General features: G+C 45.5%; 1 protein-coding gene across 1 annotated transcript in view; it reads left to right on the forward strand.

Moving 5' to 3' along the window:
- Window positions 1-14,821, forward strand: part of RAD18 (RAD18 E3 ubiquitin protein ligase) — a 329,593-nt gene that overhangs the window by 44,625 nt on the left and 270,147 nt on the right. The window contains exon 4 of the mRNA XM_073645023.1: window positions 12,035-12,105. Within this exon, the coding sequence (XP_073501124.1) occupies window positions 12,035-12,105 (71 nt within the window). The remainder of the gene's footprint in view (window positions 1-12,034; window positions 12,106-14,821) is intronic.

A 14,821-nucleotide genomic window follows, 5' to 3' on the forward strand; every position in this document is an offset into this window, starting at 1 on the left:
TCACATAGGAGACTGCCGTATAAATCACATAGGAGACTGCCGTATAAATCACATAGTAGACGCCGATACTGCCGTATAAATCACATAGTAGACGCCGAGACTGCCGTATAAATCACATAGGAGACGCCGAGACTGCCGTATAAATCACATAGGAGACGCCGAGACTGCCGTGTAAATCACATAGGAGACGCCGAGACTGCCGTGTAAATCACATAGGAGACGCCGAGACTGCCGTATAAATCACATAGGAGACGCCGAGACTGCCGTATAAATCACATAGGAGACGCCGAGACTGCCGTATAAATCACATAGGAGACGCCGAGACTGCCGTATAAATCACATAGGAGACGCCGAGACTGCCGTATAAATCACATAGGAGACTGCCGTATAAATCACATAGGAGACGCCGAGACTGCCGTATAAATCACATAGGAGACGCCGAGACTGCCGTATAAATCACATAGGAGACTGCCGTATAAATCACATAGGAGACGCAGAGACTACCGTATAAATCACATAGGAGACGCCGAGACTGCCGTATAAATCACATAGGAGACGCCGAGACTGCCGTATAAATCACATAGGAGACGCCGAGACTGCCGTATAAATCACATAGGAGACGCCGAGACTGCCGTATAAATCACATAGGAGACGCCGAGACTGCCGTATAAATCACATAGGAGACGCCGAGACTGCCGTATAAATCACATAGGAGACGCCGAGACTGCCGTATAAATCACATAGGAGACTGCCGTATAAATCACATAGGAGACTGCCGTATAAATCACATAGGAGACGCCGAGACTGCCGTATAAATCACATAGGAGACGCCGAGACTGCCGTATAAATCACATAGGAGACTGCCGTATAAATCACATAGGAGACGCAGAGACTGCCGTATAAATCACATAGGAGACGCAGAGACTGCCGTATAAATCACATAGGAGACGCAGAGACTGCCGTATAAATCACATAGGAGACGCCGAGACTGCCGTATAAATCACATAGGAGACTGCTGTATAAATCACATAGGAGACTGCCGTATAAATCACATAGGAGACTGCCGTATAAATCACATAGGAGACTGCCGTATAAATCACATAGGAGACTGCCGTATAAATCACATAGGAGACTGCCGTATAAATCACATAGGAGACTGCCGTATAAATCACATAGGAGACTGCCGTATAAATCACATAGGAGACTGCCGTATAAATCACATAGGAGACGCCGAGACTGCCGTATAAATCACATAGGAGACGCCGAGACTGCCGTATAAATCACATAGGAGACGCCGAGACTGCCGTATAAATCACATAGGAGACTGCCGTATAAATCACATAGGAGACTGCCGTATAAATCACATAGGAGACTGCCGTATAAATCACATAGGAGACGCAGAGACTGCCGTATAAATCACATAGGAGACGCAGAGACTGCCGTATAAATCACATAGGAGACGCAGAGACTGCCGTATAAATCACATAGGAGACGCAGAGACTGCCGTATAAATCACATAGGAGACTGCCGTATAAATCACATAGGAGACTGCCGTATAAATCACATAGGAGACTGCCGTATAAATCACATAGGAGACTGCCGTATAAATCACATAGGAGACTGCCGTATAAATCACATAGGAGACTGCCGTATAAATCACATAGGAGACTGCCGTATAAATCACATAGGAGACTGCCGTATAAATCACATAGGAGACTGCCGTATAAATCACATAGGAGACGCCGAGCCTGCCGTATAAATCACATAGGAGACGCCGAGCCTGCCGTATAAATCACATAGGAGACCCCGAACCTGCCGTATAAATCACATAGGAGACGCCGAGACTGCCGTATACAGCACATAGGAGACGCCGAGACTGCCGTATAAATCACATAGGAGACGCAGAGACTGCCGTATAAATCACATAGGAGACGCCGAGACTGCCGTATAAATCACATAGGAGACGCCGAGACTGCCGTATAAATCACATAGGAGACGCCGAGACTGCCGTATAAATCACATAGGAGACTGCCGTATAAATCACATAGGAGACGCCGAGACTGCCGTATAAATCACATAGGAGACGCCGAGACTGCCGTATAAATCACATAGGAGACTGCCGTATAAATCACATAGGAGACTGCCGTATAAATCACATAGGAGACGCCGAGACTGCCGTATAAATCACATAGGAGACGCCGAGACTGCCGTATAAATCACATAGGAGACTGCCGTATAAATCACATAGGAGACTGCCGTATAAATCACATAGGAGACGCCGAGACTGCCGTATAAATCACATAGGAGACGCCGAGACTGCCGTATAAATCACATAGGAGACGCCGAGACTGCCGTATAAATCACATAGGAGACGCCGAGACTGCCGTATAAATCACATAGGAGACGCCGAGACTGCCGTATAAATCACATAGGAGACTGCCGTATAAATCACATAGGAGACTGCCGTATAAATCACATAGGAGACTGCCGTATAAATCACATAGGAGACTGCCGTATAAATCACATAGGAGACGCCGAGACTGCCGTATAAATCACATAGGAGACGCCGAGACTGCCGTATAAATCACATAAGAGACGCCGAGACTGCCGTATAAATCACATAGGAGACGCCGAGACTGCCGAATAAATCACATAGGAGACTGCCGTATAAATCACATAGGAGACGCAGAGACTGCCGTATAAATCACATAGGAGACGCAGAGACTGCCGTATAAATCACATAGGAGACGCCGAGACTGCCGTATAAATCACATAGGAGACTGCCGTATAAATCACATAGGAGACTGCCGTATAAATCACACAGGAGACTGCCGTATAAATCACACAGGAGACTGCCGTATAAATCACACAGGAGACTGCCGTATAAATCACATAGGAGCCTGCCGTATAAATCACATAGGAGACGCAGAGACTGCCGTATAAATCACATAGGAGACCCCGAACCTGCCGTATAAATCACATAGGAGACGCCGAGACTGCCGTATAAATCACATAGGAGACGCCGAGACTGCCGTATAAATCACATAGGAGACGCCGAGACTGCCGTATAAATCACATAGGAGACGCCGAGACTGCCGTATAAATCACATAGGAGACGCCGAGACTGCCGTATAAATCACATAGGAGACGCCGAGACTGCCGTATAAATCACATAGGAGACGCCGAGACTGCCGTATAAATCACATAGGAGACGCCGAGACTGCCGTATAAATCACATAGGAGACGCCGAGACTGCCGTATAAATCACATAGGAGACGCCGAGACTGCCGTATAAATCACATAGGAGACTGCCGTATAAATCACATAGGAGACGCCGAGACTGCCGTATAAATCACATAGGAGACGCCGAGACTGCCGTATAAATCACATAGGAGACTGCCGTATAAATCACATAGGAGCCTGCCGTATAAATCACATAGGAGACGCCGAGCCTGCCGTATAAATCACATAGGAGACACGGGGCTGCGGTATACAGCACACGGGAGACAGAGGGCTGCGGTATAGACCTCACAAGAGCCGCTGCTGTCTTCCTCTGTGGGGCGGTAGCGCATCGCACACTAACTCCGCCTACGATGTACGTCCTGACGCTGACACTATCCAGCATCACAACATAATCTTTCATTGCCTGCACCACAGCGTTCAGTATTGAATTCTGCGTGTTCGTGCTCACCAAGTAGGAATAAATTAAAAAGCTGGCAGCTGTCAAAAGTCATCTGCCGGCCTGAGCATTGCGGTGCCTGGGAATCTGCCTGGGTGCCAGGGGAAATGTCATTGAGGGCCGTAAACACCCCTCCCTGGTCTAAGGGATCTTTAAAAAAAAAAAAAAAAAAAAAAAAAAAGCTTTCAAAACAATTCTGAAAGTTTTGCAAAATTTAAGTAAAAAAATGACCCCTTTTCTCCCAATCCAAAATTTTAAAAGAATTGAGAAGCGTATTTATCACCATATCCAGATCCAGAAAAGTCTGATCTGAGAAATCATAACATTTACTTTTATGATAAATGCTAGAACAAAAATAATCTAAACTCCTGAATATGCAATTATCTGTCACCTCCTATTCAGGCTATGTGCACACAATGGCTTTTTTTTTCAGGCTGATTCTGCCTGGAACTCACCTGAAAAAGCGCAAAAAAAAAAAAAATGTTAAAAAGAATAAATGAATGCACAGCAATGTCAGAACGACTCGCTGAGCGCGACACGCTCCTTCTCTCAACCGCTTCAGGCTTCGAAGAATGTGAAAGAGGCTAAAAGAAGCGTAAACCTAAAACGATTGGCTAAAAGCCACCGGGACACATGAATGCAACAAAAAAATGTTATTCATATAAATATAAGAAAAAAACAACCTGTAATAATAATTAAATTATGAATGTCCTCCACAAAAATAGATTAGGTAACAATACACAGAAAACTTGATAAAAAGTGGCCAATTTCATCTGATCAGCCCATCTTGTTCACATATTTTGAATGAAATTGTCCAATTTTTATCAAGCGTTATATGTGTTCTTAATTACTATATGATTAAATATTCTTGGATGACATTTATAATTTGTAGTCATTATTATAGGTTGATTTTTAGGCTAAAGGACGTGACCCGACCGTTCTTCTGGCGGCTTCGGCTTGGAAGCCACCGCTGAGCATCTTCCTAAAGCCAAATCTATGCAGCTACGGAGGCATCCAAAAGACGCCGTGTGCACGCCCTAAAAATAAATAGCGTGCAAACATACTATGTACCCCAAAATAGTACCAATAAAGAAACGTCCGCTCACTGTGCAAAAACAAGTCCTCATTCAGCTTTAGTTTTTTTATTTTTTTTTTTATTATTTTATTCAGCTTTATTAATAGGAAAAAAAAAAAAAGTTAGATTTATTCACATCTTCAAGATCCTATCCCAATATGTAGTAGGTGTAATAATAGTTAATAATAGCAAATGCCTCCAATTAGAAATGTAGTATAGTTCTTCTGATTAGCTATGTTGCTAACCCAATGAACAGGGCCTTGCAGTAGCTTAGATATCCATGGTTACGACCACTAACAACTAACTGTCACTATATGAGTGGTTGTAACCATGGATACCTAATGCTCCATGTGCAGGGCATTGCAGTAAGCGGCATAGCTAATTAGGTATCCATGGTTACGACCACTCATATAGTGACAGTTGTTAGTGGTCGTAACCATGGATCTCTAAGCTACTGCAGTGCCCTATACATGGCGCAAGCGACATAGCTAATAAGAAGAACTATACAACATTTCTAATTGGAGGTATTTGCTAATATTTTTATTATTACACCCATTACATATTGGGATAGGATCTTGGAGATGGGAATACCTCTTTTAATGGTCTTAAGAAAGTGGAGACACCCCAAAATTTTTTGAACACACAATTACCACCGTAAAATAATGACGAATTTGCATTTTTTTTATCACAATTTTTTTTTTCTTCTAATTTTTTCCTCCATTATATTGTGCAGTGAATCCTGCCTTTGATAACTGCACCTCCTCCCAGAATAAACAAACCCTCATACGGCAACGAAAAATGAAAAAAAATGATGGATCTTGGAGGGGGGGGGGGGAACTTAAGTGCAAAAAAATTAAAATTTGCTTGATTGATGGGTTAAGTCTGCCGGTAGAGTATGTGTCCGTTTCAATGACTTTATTGCTGTTAACTGTTTATATTGAATAAGAAATATTCTCTCCTATCAAGCCGGTAAGGAAATCTCCGGGATTTATACCGCAATACTGTGCACTTGAGTTAATTATGGAAATACCGCACAGTCTGTTTCTTTTAGATGTCGGGAGCATTAAAATCCAGCTACTCATATTGAAGATAATCCTGGTTTATGGCAATCGCAGGTGTCGGTGTCTCCGTGTGTAGATTTGTGTTTTTTGATGCTAGTTTTTTCTTTTCTTCCTCCCACGCACTTCACATTCCCATGGAGATGCAGCGCGCCGCGTCTGATTATCTGCCCTACACGGCATTAAATATACTCACAAAGGTGTTACCCGCCGGCGTTATAACCGCGTCGCCGCCATTCAGCTTTTTTCCCCTGCGGTCACAAAATGCACAATTCATGAGGTCGATAAATAGCCGAGCTCTGCAGAGCATCGCGTCGTAGAATACTGCGAGTTCATTCACGCTGCTTCTTCTGTATGGAGCTGTTATAAAACATCACAAATGATTCGGTGCTGCGCTCCAGGGACTGTGCTATAGGTCTCCCGGAAAGGAAAAGAAAAGTTACGTAAACATTTCTTACATTAATGGCTTCATTATGTGCTTGAGATACAAGTTTTCAAGTGTGTGTGACGCTGGTCAGGAATTGTAACATTGCATCATTTCAGGTTATTATTTTTTTTTATGTAAATAAATATTGGCGACCTTCCCCATAAAATAAAAAACTGATAGCATAAGTAGGAGAGAAGTTTTGCATCACACAGGCGGAATACATTTATATCGTCAGGTCATATTAAGTTCAAATTAAAAAGCATAAAGAGTGCTTGTCCTATAATAAAAACCTAACGCGTAGACACACTGCAGTAGGAGAGTAAATCGTAACACATGGAAATAACATAGAGAACTTGGTTGACATTTTTTGGCACCCCACCATGACAAGGCATACCCAATCAGGATGGTCCCTAACTCTAGTGACTCGCCTCGTTATCTGCCAACCAGGCCTCAAATACACGGGAACACAACAAGACCAGCTCCTGACTGTGTTTTAAAACCTTCCTGAGTGGATAAAGGTGCACAGACCAGGTGGGTAGGGGGCACACCCCCAAATGTATTGGGAGTACAAGAAATTGGAGAAAAAACATTCAAAACACACAGAGATGAGAGACTCCGGCTCTCCTGACTCTATATTGTATGCTCAGCAGCAGCATGGAGGACATTATACAGCAGTGCTGAGCAGTGTAGCTGTGAATCCAGCACTTGGGTGTCATTAAGGCTATGTGCATGCTGAGGTTTTTTTTTTCTTTTTTATAATGCATTTTTGAATGGAAACCGCTTCAGGTGTCTTGGAAGTTTGTGTGTGTGCGTTTTTTTTTTTTCTTCCTGTAACACTTTTTGCAGCAGTTTTGATTTGCACAGTGTCTAGTTTGGAGCTGATTTCATCCGCAGCCGTTTCAATGCAGTGACATGCACTTTTTTTTTTTTCCCCCTGCCATGCGGTTTTCAAAAGCTGATTCAGAAAAAAAAAAATGCTCAAAAGACTGAATATATGAACAGTAAAGTGGTTTAGCTATAGAAATGAATAGGAAGAGCCATTCAAGCAGGTTTTTTTTTTGGGTTGGAGCTGGAGACAATGGGGGGCAATGAAAAACTTGCTCCAAAAACTGTTTGTGCACTTACCCGAACACTAACTATAACAGCAGCAGCGTGGGACAGTTTACAGCAGTACTAAGCATTCTGGCTGTGAATCCAGCACGATGGTGAGAGAAACACTTACTAAAAGCTGCAGCATGGGACATTATATAGTTGTACCAGGCAGTGTAGCTGTGAATTCAGCACTGAGGTGAGATAGAAAACTTAATAGAAAGCAGCAGCATACTTTCTGTGCTTCTCTGTTTCTCGCTCCTTTTTCCCCATCCCGTTTTGAAAGACTTGAGAATGCTGCAGTAATCTGCCCCCTCAGTGAGCTTGGCAGGCTGTCGTGTCTTGAGCAGGATGGATTTTTTTTTTTTTTTTTTTTGCAGTTTTTCAAAGTGAATGATGATTTCAATAGGCAGAAGAAGAAGAAATGTCATAAGTGGGGATAGAAGCAGATTTTTTCCAATAGGATATATCACAAAGTTTCGTATGTTCATTTTTCCAAAAGTTTGTGAAAACTTTATAAAAGCATGGCTGCCTTCTTTGTCGCAGAGTGCATCTTCTTACAGTCACCACTGTACTTACGCGAGCTTCAATCAGCAAGATATCTTGAGTAAACAGTATTTACTTCATACTGGTTAAACATGAGATACAATTCAGTGTCACACAGTCTGTGTGCTGCTGACATAACACATTCAAGAAAAAAAACCACAGGAAGTAAGAAACAACCAACAATTGAGAGCTTCCCTCCCCACATTACAGCAAGCATATAACTTTACACACTATCGCCATCTGCTGTCTGGTTAGTATAAAGACCTCCTTTCACTTATAAGTCCTAATCTATTGCATATGCCAACATTCTTCCCTCTCCCAAAGGAAAAAAAAAAAAAAGAAAACCTAGCAGCACAGCAGATTGTGTCCAGTATTGCAGCTCGGTCTCATTTACTTCTTGGAGATGAGGTCTAACATCAGGCACGACACGTGGCCTTGTGCTCACAAAGAGGAGCCACATGCCGGGTAATGAGACGTGTTCACAGTAACAAGCAAAGAAGCAAGTTACTGTTCCGGCTGTCGATGTCGCGGTTTCTGCCGCTTCCGTCGGCGCCTTGGGATTATGTTTAGGATCGGGGGTGTTTGTTCTTCAGTAATAAATTCATTTTCCCAACCTTGTACCTAATCATTCTGCTGCCACGAGAGACCAGGAAAGCAGCGCTCGCTCAGCCCGTACACAAAGCCGCGCTACACTCTTACATTTTGGCTGTATAAATGAAAAGTGCTGTTTATTTTTTGTTTTTGTACTTTTTTTTTGAAAAATCGTATTTAATATTACTATTGTACTTTTCCTGCCTTCATAGATCCCTATCTGTCAAGTTTTCGCCAGAGCACAAAGTTGCACAAAAATGTTGCAACATTTGGGGATTTTTACACCAATCCCGGCCAGGTCCATCATGTCTTTACATGATAAATTCATTAAGATGCACACGCCACCCTGGATGAATCAGGGCCATAGTGATGGGTTTGTACAATACACTTTTAGACCCATTGATGTAGCAGAGCTGTATTTGTCATTTAGTTCTTTCCTTTGTTATCTGTGATGATTCCACGTGTTGTAAAATGCATAAAGGAGGGATTTTACTGGATTTGTCCTGGGTTATTTTTTTTGTTAATCCGCCATTCATAGCTGCTGTTTAGTAATTCTGCAGTTTGCTTCTGGAAATGTCTACATAATTAAAAAATAAAGTAGCACTTTGTGGTGCTATAGCATGTAAATGTTACGGATCCGGGTGGTGGAACCTCTGTGCTGCGGTGCAAGGAGGGACCAGAGGGGCGTAACTAGGTATCATCTCGGACTGACCAAGGTCGCACGGCAGCTCAATCGACTCCGTGAACCAGGGAAGGACCGAGCAGAGGGACCAGGTGCTACTCTGGGCCTGTCCTTGTATGAGAGCAGATTACTCCCACGGGTAACTGGCAGGAGCCTCTGGGTAGGCACGTCGGATAACAGACAGGAGCCTCCAGGTAGGCTGGCTGGTAGGCACGGCAGGTAACTGGTACGTTCTCCGGGTAGGCAGGCGAGCCAGGCCCATACATAGACTGGCGGGTTTGGATTGTAGGCAGACCGTCGGGCTGGAGAGTACACTTGGCTGGCGGAGACAGGAAGTCAGGCTGGACTGGACTGGTGGTCAGGCTGGCGGACTGGACTGGTGGTCAGGCTGGCGGACTGGACTGGTGGTCAGGCTGGCGGACTGGACTGGTGGTCAGGCTGGCGGACTGGACTGGTGGTCAGGCTGGCGGACTGGACTGGTGGTCAGGCTGGCGGACTGGACTGGTGGTCAGGCTGGCGGACTGGACTGGTGGTCAGGCTGGCGGACTGGACTGGTAGTCAGGCTAGCAGCGGGACCTGAGGGCTGAAGCAGAGTTTAGGACACAAAGCTACAACCTTGCACGGGCACCTCCATTTTGGAGGAGGTGCCTTTTATATGAGAGGTCCTCCGGCCATTGGCACCTGTACACACCTGTTTTCTGTATGGAAGTGACAGCCAGTCTTTTGTTATTCTTCTGGAACGGGCCGCATTTTTGTTCCTTCCTGATGATTACTGACCGGCTGGTAGGTTCCTTTGTGGAGGAGACCATACATATTGAGGCTCCCCCTCCCCCCCCAACCTCATACATGTTAGACTAATGACTGCTGAACCTGCTGCTGTCGCAGGTTTGGCCCACAGTCTTATGTGTATGGGGGCCCCAACCGATGACGTCGGAGGAGATAAGGATCTGGCATGACTGATTTTAGATGGCCGATCCTATTGTTCTCGAGCTAAGCTGCCGCCAAAGATGTCTACCGCATCTTTTCTCAGGATCTCCGCCAGGTGCTCCTGTGTATGTGACAGTGTCCATCACAGCACAGTCGCTCAGGTTAGGGGTCTGTGCAGCGAGCAGGCACAATACACTGTACGCTGACCCCCAGTATGTCCAAGTGCACGAAGAACCGGCCGCTTAGCAGCATTTGTGGTGTCAGGGCATCCAGGCAAATTATTAACCGAACGTCTGGAGACCAACACTGAGCCTCCGTAGGTGCTACTCACTGGGGAAGTCCAGATGGAAAACAAAGTGGGTGCAGAGTCAACAGGTATTTGAGGTCTGATGAAGACTCCAGGCCAATGTTGAAACGTATAACATAGATTTTAACCTCGCAGTTTGTCATATTTTTTTTTTTTTTTTTTTTTAATACTTTTGAGTAACATTTTAACCATAAAAGTACCCATTCACTCTACATCCGACTGGATCCACTTTGTTTTCCATCTGGACTTCTCCAACCAGTAGCGCCCAAGTATTTTTCTCCTCTGGATAGGTCGTCTGTATTAGATCAGTAGGAGACTGACCCCTGACTCCCACACTGACCCCTGACTCCCACACTGACCCCTGACTCCCACACTGACCCCTGACTCCCACACTGACCCCTGACTCCCACACTGACCCCTGACTCCCACACTGACCCCTGACTCCCACACTGACCCCTGACTCCCACACTTACCCCTGACTCCCACACTTACCCCTGACTCCCACACTGACCCCTGACTCCCACACTGACCTCTGACTCCCACACTGACCTGTGCAGCGGTGGCTGTGCACAGTGTATGGTGCCGGTATGGCACAGATCTGTACTGTGTGCTGGTGGATCTGGGGACTGCAGCAAAGTAAATGAGATCAGAGCTGCAGTACCTGACAATGTCCACTGCACAGGGTGGGGAGCTGTGCTGGTCCGGCTCTGCAGCTCTTGATGTAATCAGCTGATTATTGGGGGTGCCGGGTGTCTGATCCCCTCCGATCCGATATTGATGACCTATCATAAAGATAGTGGACAATCCCTTTAAGGCTAGGTCTTCAAACCCTTTCCTTGATTTGCCTTCGCCTAAACATTTCAGGGTGCAGTTTGGCTGGAGAATTGGGCCCAGTTTAGCATTCGCACTCCCCCATTTAGGTCAGTATTGTACCTCGTCTTTGTAATCTTTAATAACTGCACCATTTTTTATATAGTAAAGCAACAATACTTTAATTTTTTATTTTTTTTTTTTAATAACTTATTTTCTGAAAAAAAAAAAAAAAAGATGCAAATGTATAACAATATGTTTGCATCTGTCTTCTGTAGTCTGCAATGTAAAAAACCCCCATCAAGTGCACAATAAACGTGGCGCGCTGCCGGCCGCAGATCAGACCTAAAAGCCGCTGACTTCCTGTGAAATCTCAGCTGGAGCGCCCCCTGTAATCAGGTGTGTGATAGGAGTGTATCGCTGCCGCCACCTTCCCAATCTTAGCAATGTCACCTTGTGAGCTCGGTGTCCCGTGGCCGGAGCGTCCCGCACTAACATGAGCGTATGCAGGTAGTGGAGATTAGAGGTGTAATGAGGAGGGATCGATGGCTGCGCATCCTCCAGACCAGAATCTATGAATGGGAATGCACCAAGCGTAATGCGGCCCGTCCCCGTGGAAATGTCCTCTACGCGCCGGAGTTACCATAGAGACTCGGCATTGAACTGGAGAATTTGCTTTATTAGGATTTAGCAGCGGGTGGCAGATCCGTATTATGTGATCCGTGACCATGCAGCGGCGGCCGATGTCCACGCTGAGCGCACGGACGCCGTCACTATGCAAAAAGTCTCAAAAAGTTCAGATTGTATCCGGTGCCCCTCGCTGATCACTGTGTCTCTTTCCAGGCCGTCACCGAGCCCGAGTTACGGAATAACCGCTTATTGGATGATCTGGTGAAAGCGTTTCTCAGCGCCAGGTAGGTCTGTTCCCCGCCCTGGGATTTATTACATTATACTGCACTCAGAAGGCGGCCCTAAATGACTGCAGCCCCGGCTCCTCATCCTCCTCACCCGTATACCATTGATGGACAGATAGTGATGTCACTTTGTATTATTCTGACACCATCTATACATTTTCCAGATCCCCCCTTGTTAATCTCCTTGGTGCAGAGTGCAGTAGTTTTTCCGATCGTCCATTAGATAATGGCCCCTCCGGTCCTATATAAAGCCGTCTGGCTTGCTGTATGCGCGGCTCCGGGGTCGAAGCTTTATCTTGGTCTCAATAATTACATCAGATAGTCCTTGCTGAGGCTGCACTTATATATTATAGGAGCGCTTAAATATCCATTACCTAATATGAGCCTGTCGCCATTGCTGCTGCATTATCTCCATTGCTGTGAATATGGGGGTTTAGTACATTGGGTACGTGCAACTTGTAGGATGCAAATGAATGCGCCTTCAAAGGGGGGTAACAGATTACGGCGCCATCCAGATGTCCGAGGATCGCTGAAGCCTATGAGCGGTCATCTGCCGATCAGACGTTTGCACTCCTGTAACATCCGGACGGCACGGCCATCACTTTCAGAGCCGCCGCCAGTCCCCGGAGCCCAGGGGCGACGCAGGGGACTTCACCTCCGTTGTTATATTATAACAGCCCATGTAAAATATAAGTATATTATTTTTTATTGCCGGACTTAACCCCTGTAAGAAACCATTGATTAATGGCAGTGATGGAAGGCGAATCCCATCCAAGTGATGGCAGATGCTGACGGTGGGAACCCCTCTGATGCACTTCTGAGGCTTACAGACCTGGCTCTGCCGTTACTTGCCACAGTGCCAGCTTGGTTGTTGCCCTATAAATCATGCATCGTCTCTCGTCTGCCCCCCCCACAACCCATAGAAGCACACGTCTTTCCTAATTGTATTTTCTGGACCGTCTGCGGAGCAATCCTATACTCAGATCATCCTGATTCTCATCCTCCAAACTTTTTTTTTTGCTATTTTATTGTCTATTAATTTTGGTTGTACTTTTTTTTTTTTAGTTTGTTTGGAAATCTTCCCGGTGTGATACGAGTGGGTCTGTACGGCCGTCGTCTCGGCTTCGGGGCGCAGATAAACCTTTTATTTTGATTGCATTTTTGTTTTGGCGGTTAAGCATCTGTACATTTACACAGCGAATTATGCAGATTGTCATATAATCCAATTTGTTTCCTCTCTGAAAACAAAATGAAATCTTCCTGCTGGATCCTGGGATCGAGGCGGTGGCTCAGATTGATGAGGTATAACGAGGCGGCGAGGAGACACCACGGGCTGCGGCTTTCTTCTCCTGCCGCCTCAGGCGCCTGTAAGAAAGTCTTTGCTAATGTGTCTCCTGAAATCCTCTGTGCTGCTTGCTGACCTTGTGCTTCATGTCCTGTAATTTTAGCACAACTGATCTGACCCCCTTATGTGTTTTGTACATGCACAATCGCATTTAGCCATTGGGGACACCATTATTCCCATTGCTGCTACTTTTTATAGCTGGAAAATAAAGGCATAAGAAGACGATCGGGGTAGTCTGTTACGTGATATCTGGACCTTTCTTAAGTTTCGTCCAAGCACCACTAAAATAAAGCATCTCTGTCCGTCCTATAAAGGGAATATCTCCCAACAGCGCCTTAAAGGAGCGGCGTTATCGCTTCTACGATGTACAGGATACTTTGTTCTTCTCGTAATTCCGACAAAATGTGCAAAACACCCCAAAATTCTGCTGCCAAATACTCGACTTTTCAGTCACATTCCTATTAAATCTCTGTACGGACACAATGTTTTGGATTTACGGTTAATATTTCACTACATTATCCCCCGTCCTGGACTCCATAATGCAGGTTGGCAGCGGATTCTCCAGAAGATTTTGTCGTCTTGGGCGAAGGATTTACGGATAAAAGCCGGAGTGTACAGACAGAAAAGAGAAGAAACTCTGCAGGAGATTGAAATCCCTTCTTGGTGCTGAGGATCTGAGGAGTTGTAGTTGTATCGAGCTGCGGGTTCTTCGCTGTCCGGACGCCACGTGAGCGGAGCTAGAATATTTCTGGCCCTTGTGTGACGAGCAGAGTGATTCCCCCACAGCTCCTTGTACTGTGACCCTATACGCCATCCAACCAACTTCAGATAAAGAATGCATAGCGCTAGAATATGTCATCACTTTATGATCGTGGGGGTCCGACCTCTGGAACCCCAACCAGTCCGGAGGGTGAAGCATAACCAGGCAGATGCAGCAGCCCCCTGATAAATGGCGGAGGGGACAAAGGTGCAAAATATGATGACCAACCGCTCCCACTCCCATCATCCACTCACACTCCCATCGTCCACTCACACTCCCATGTTTAGGGTGCCAGTCACACAGATACGTATAGCGTCCCATGTCAGCTTACAGCCCATGTCGGCTAAACTAAGACGCCCAAATCAAGGCCTCGTCCTTTCGTCTGCTGTTTTCTCTGTGATTTGTGGGCTTGATTATCCCCTCCGTCCGCCCCACTGGAGGCCCCAATGCAGGTTTTGCACCTATTAGTTTGTGCTTTTTGATGCTTTATAAGGCCCCTCTTTACCTTTTTGTGCTTTTTTTTTCCTTTTGTAACTTCCTTTTCCCATGTGAAGTGTCACGGTAATAATGCTGACGCTGTAACATTGCTATTAGGCCACAGACTCCGGATT

This window comes from Phyllobates terribilis, unplaced genomic scaffold (assembly GCF_046119375.1).
Source record: "Phyllobates terribilis strain yellow unplaced genomic scaffold, ASM4611937v1 Scaffold_8__6_contigs__length_399053987, whole genome shotgun sequence".
NCBI classification, from domain to species: Eukaryota; Metazoa; Chordata; class Amphibia; order Anura; family Dendrobatidae; genus Phyllobates; species Phyllobates terribilis.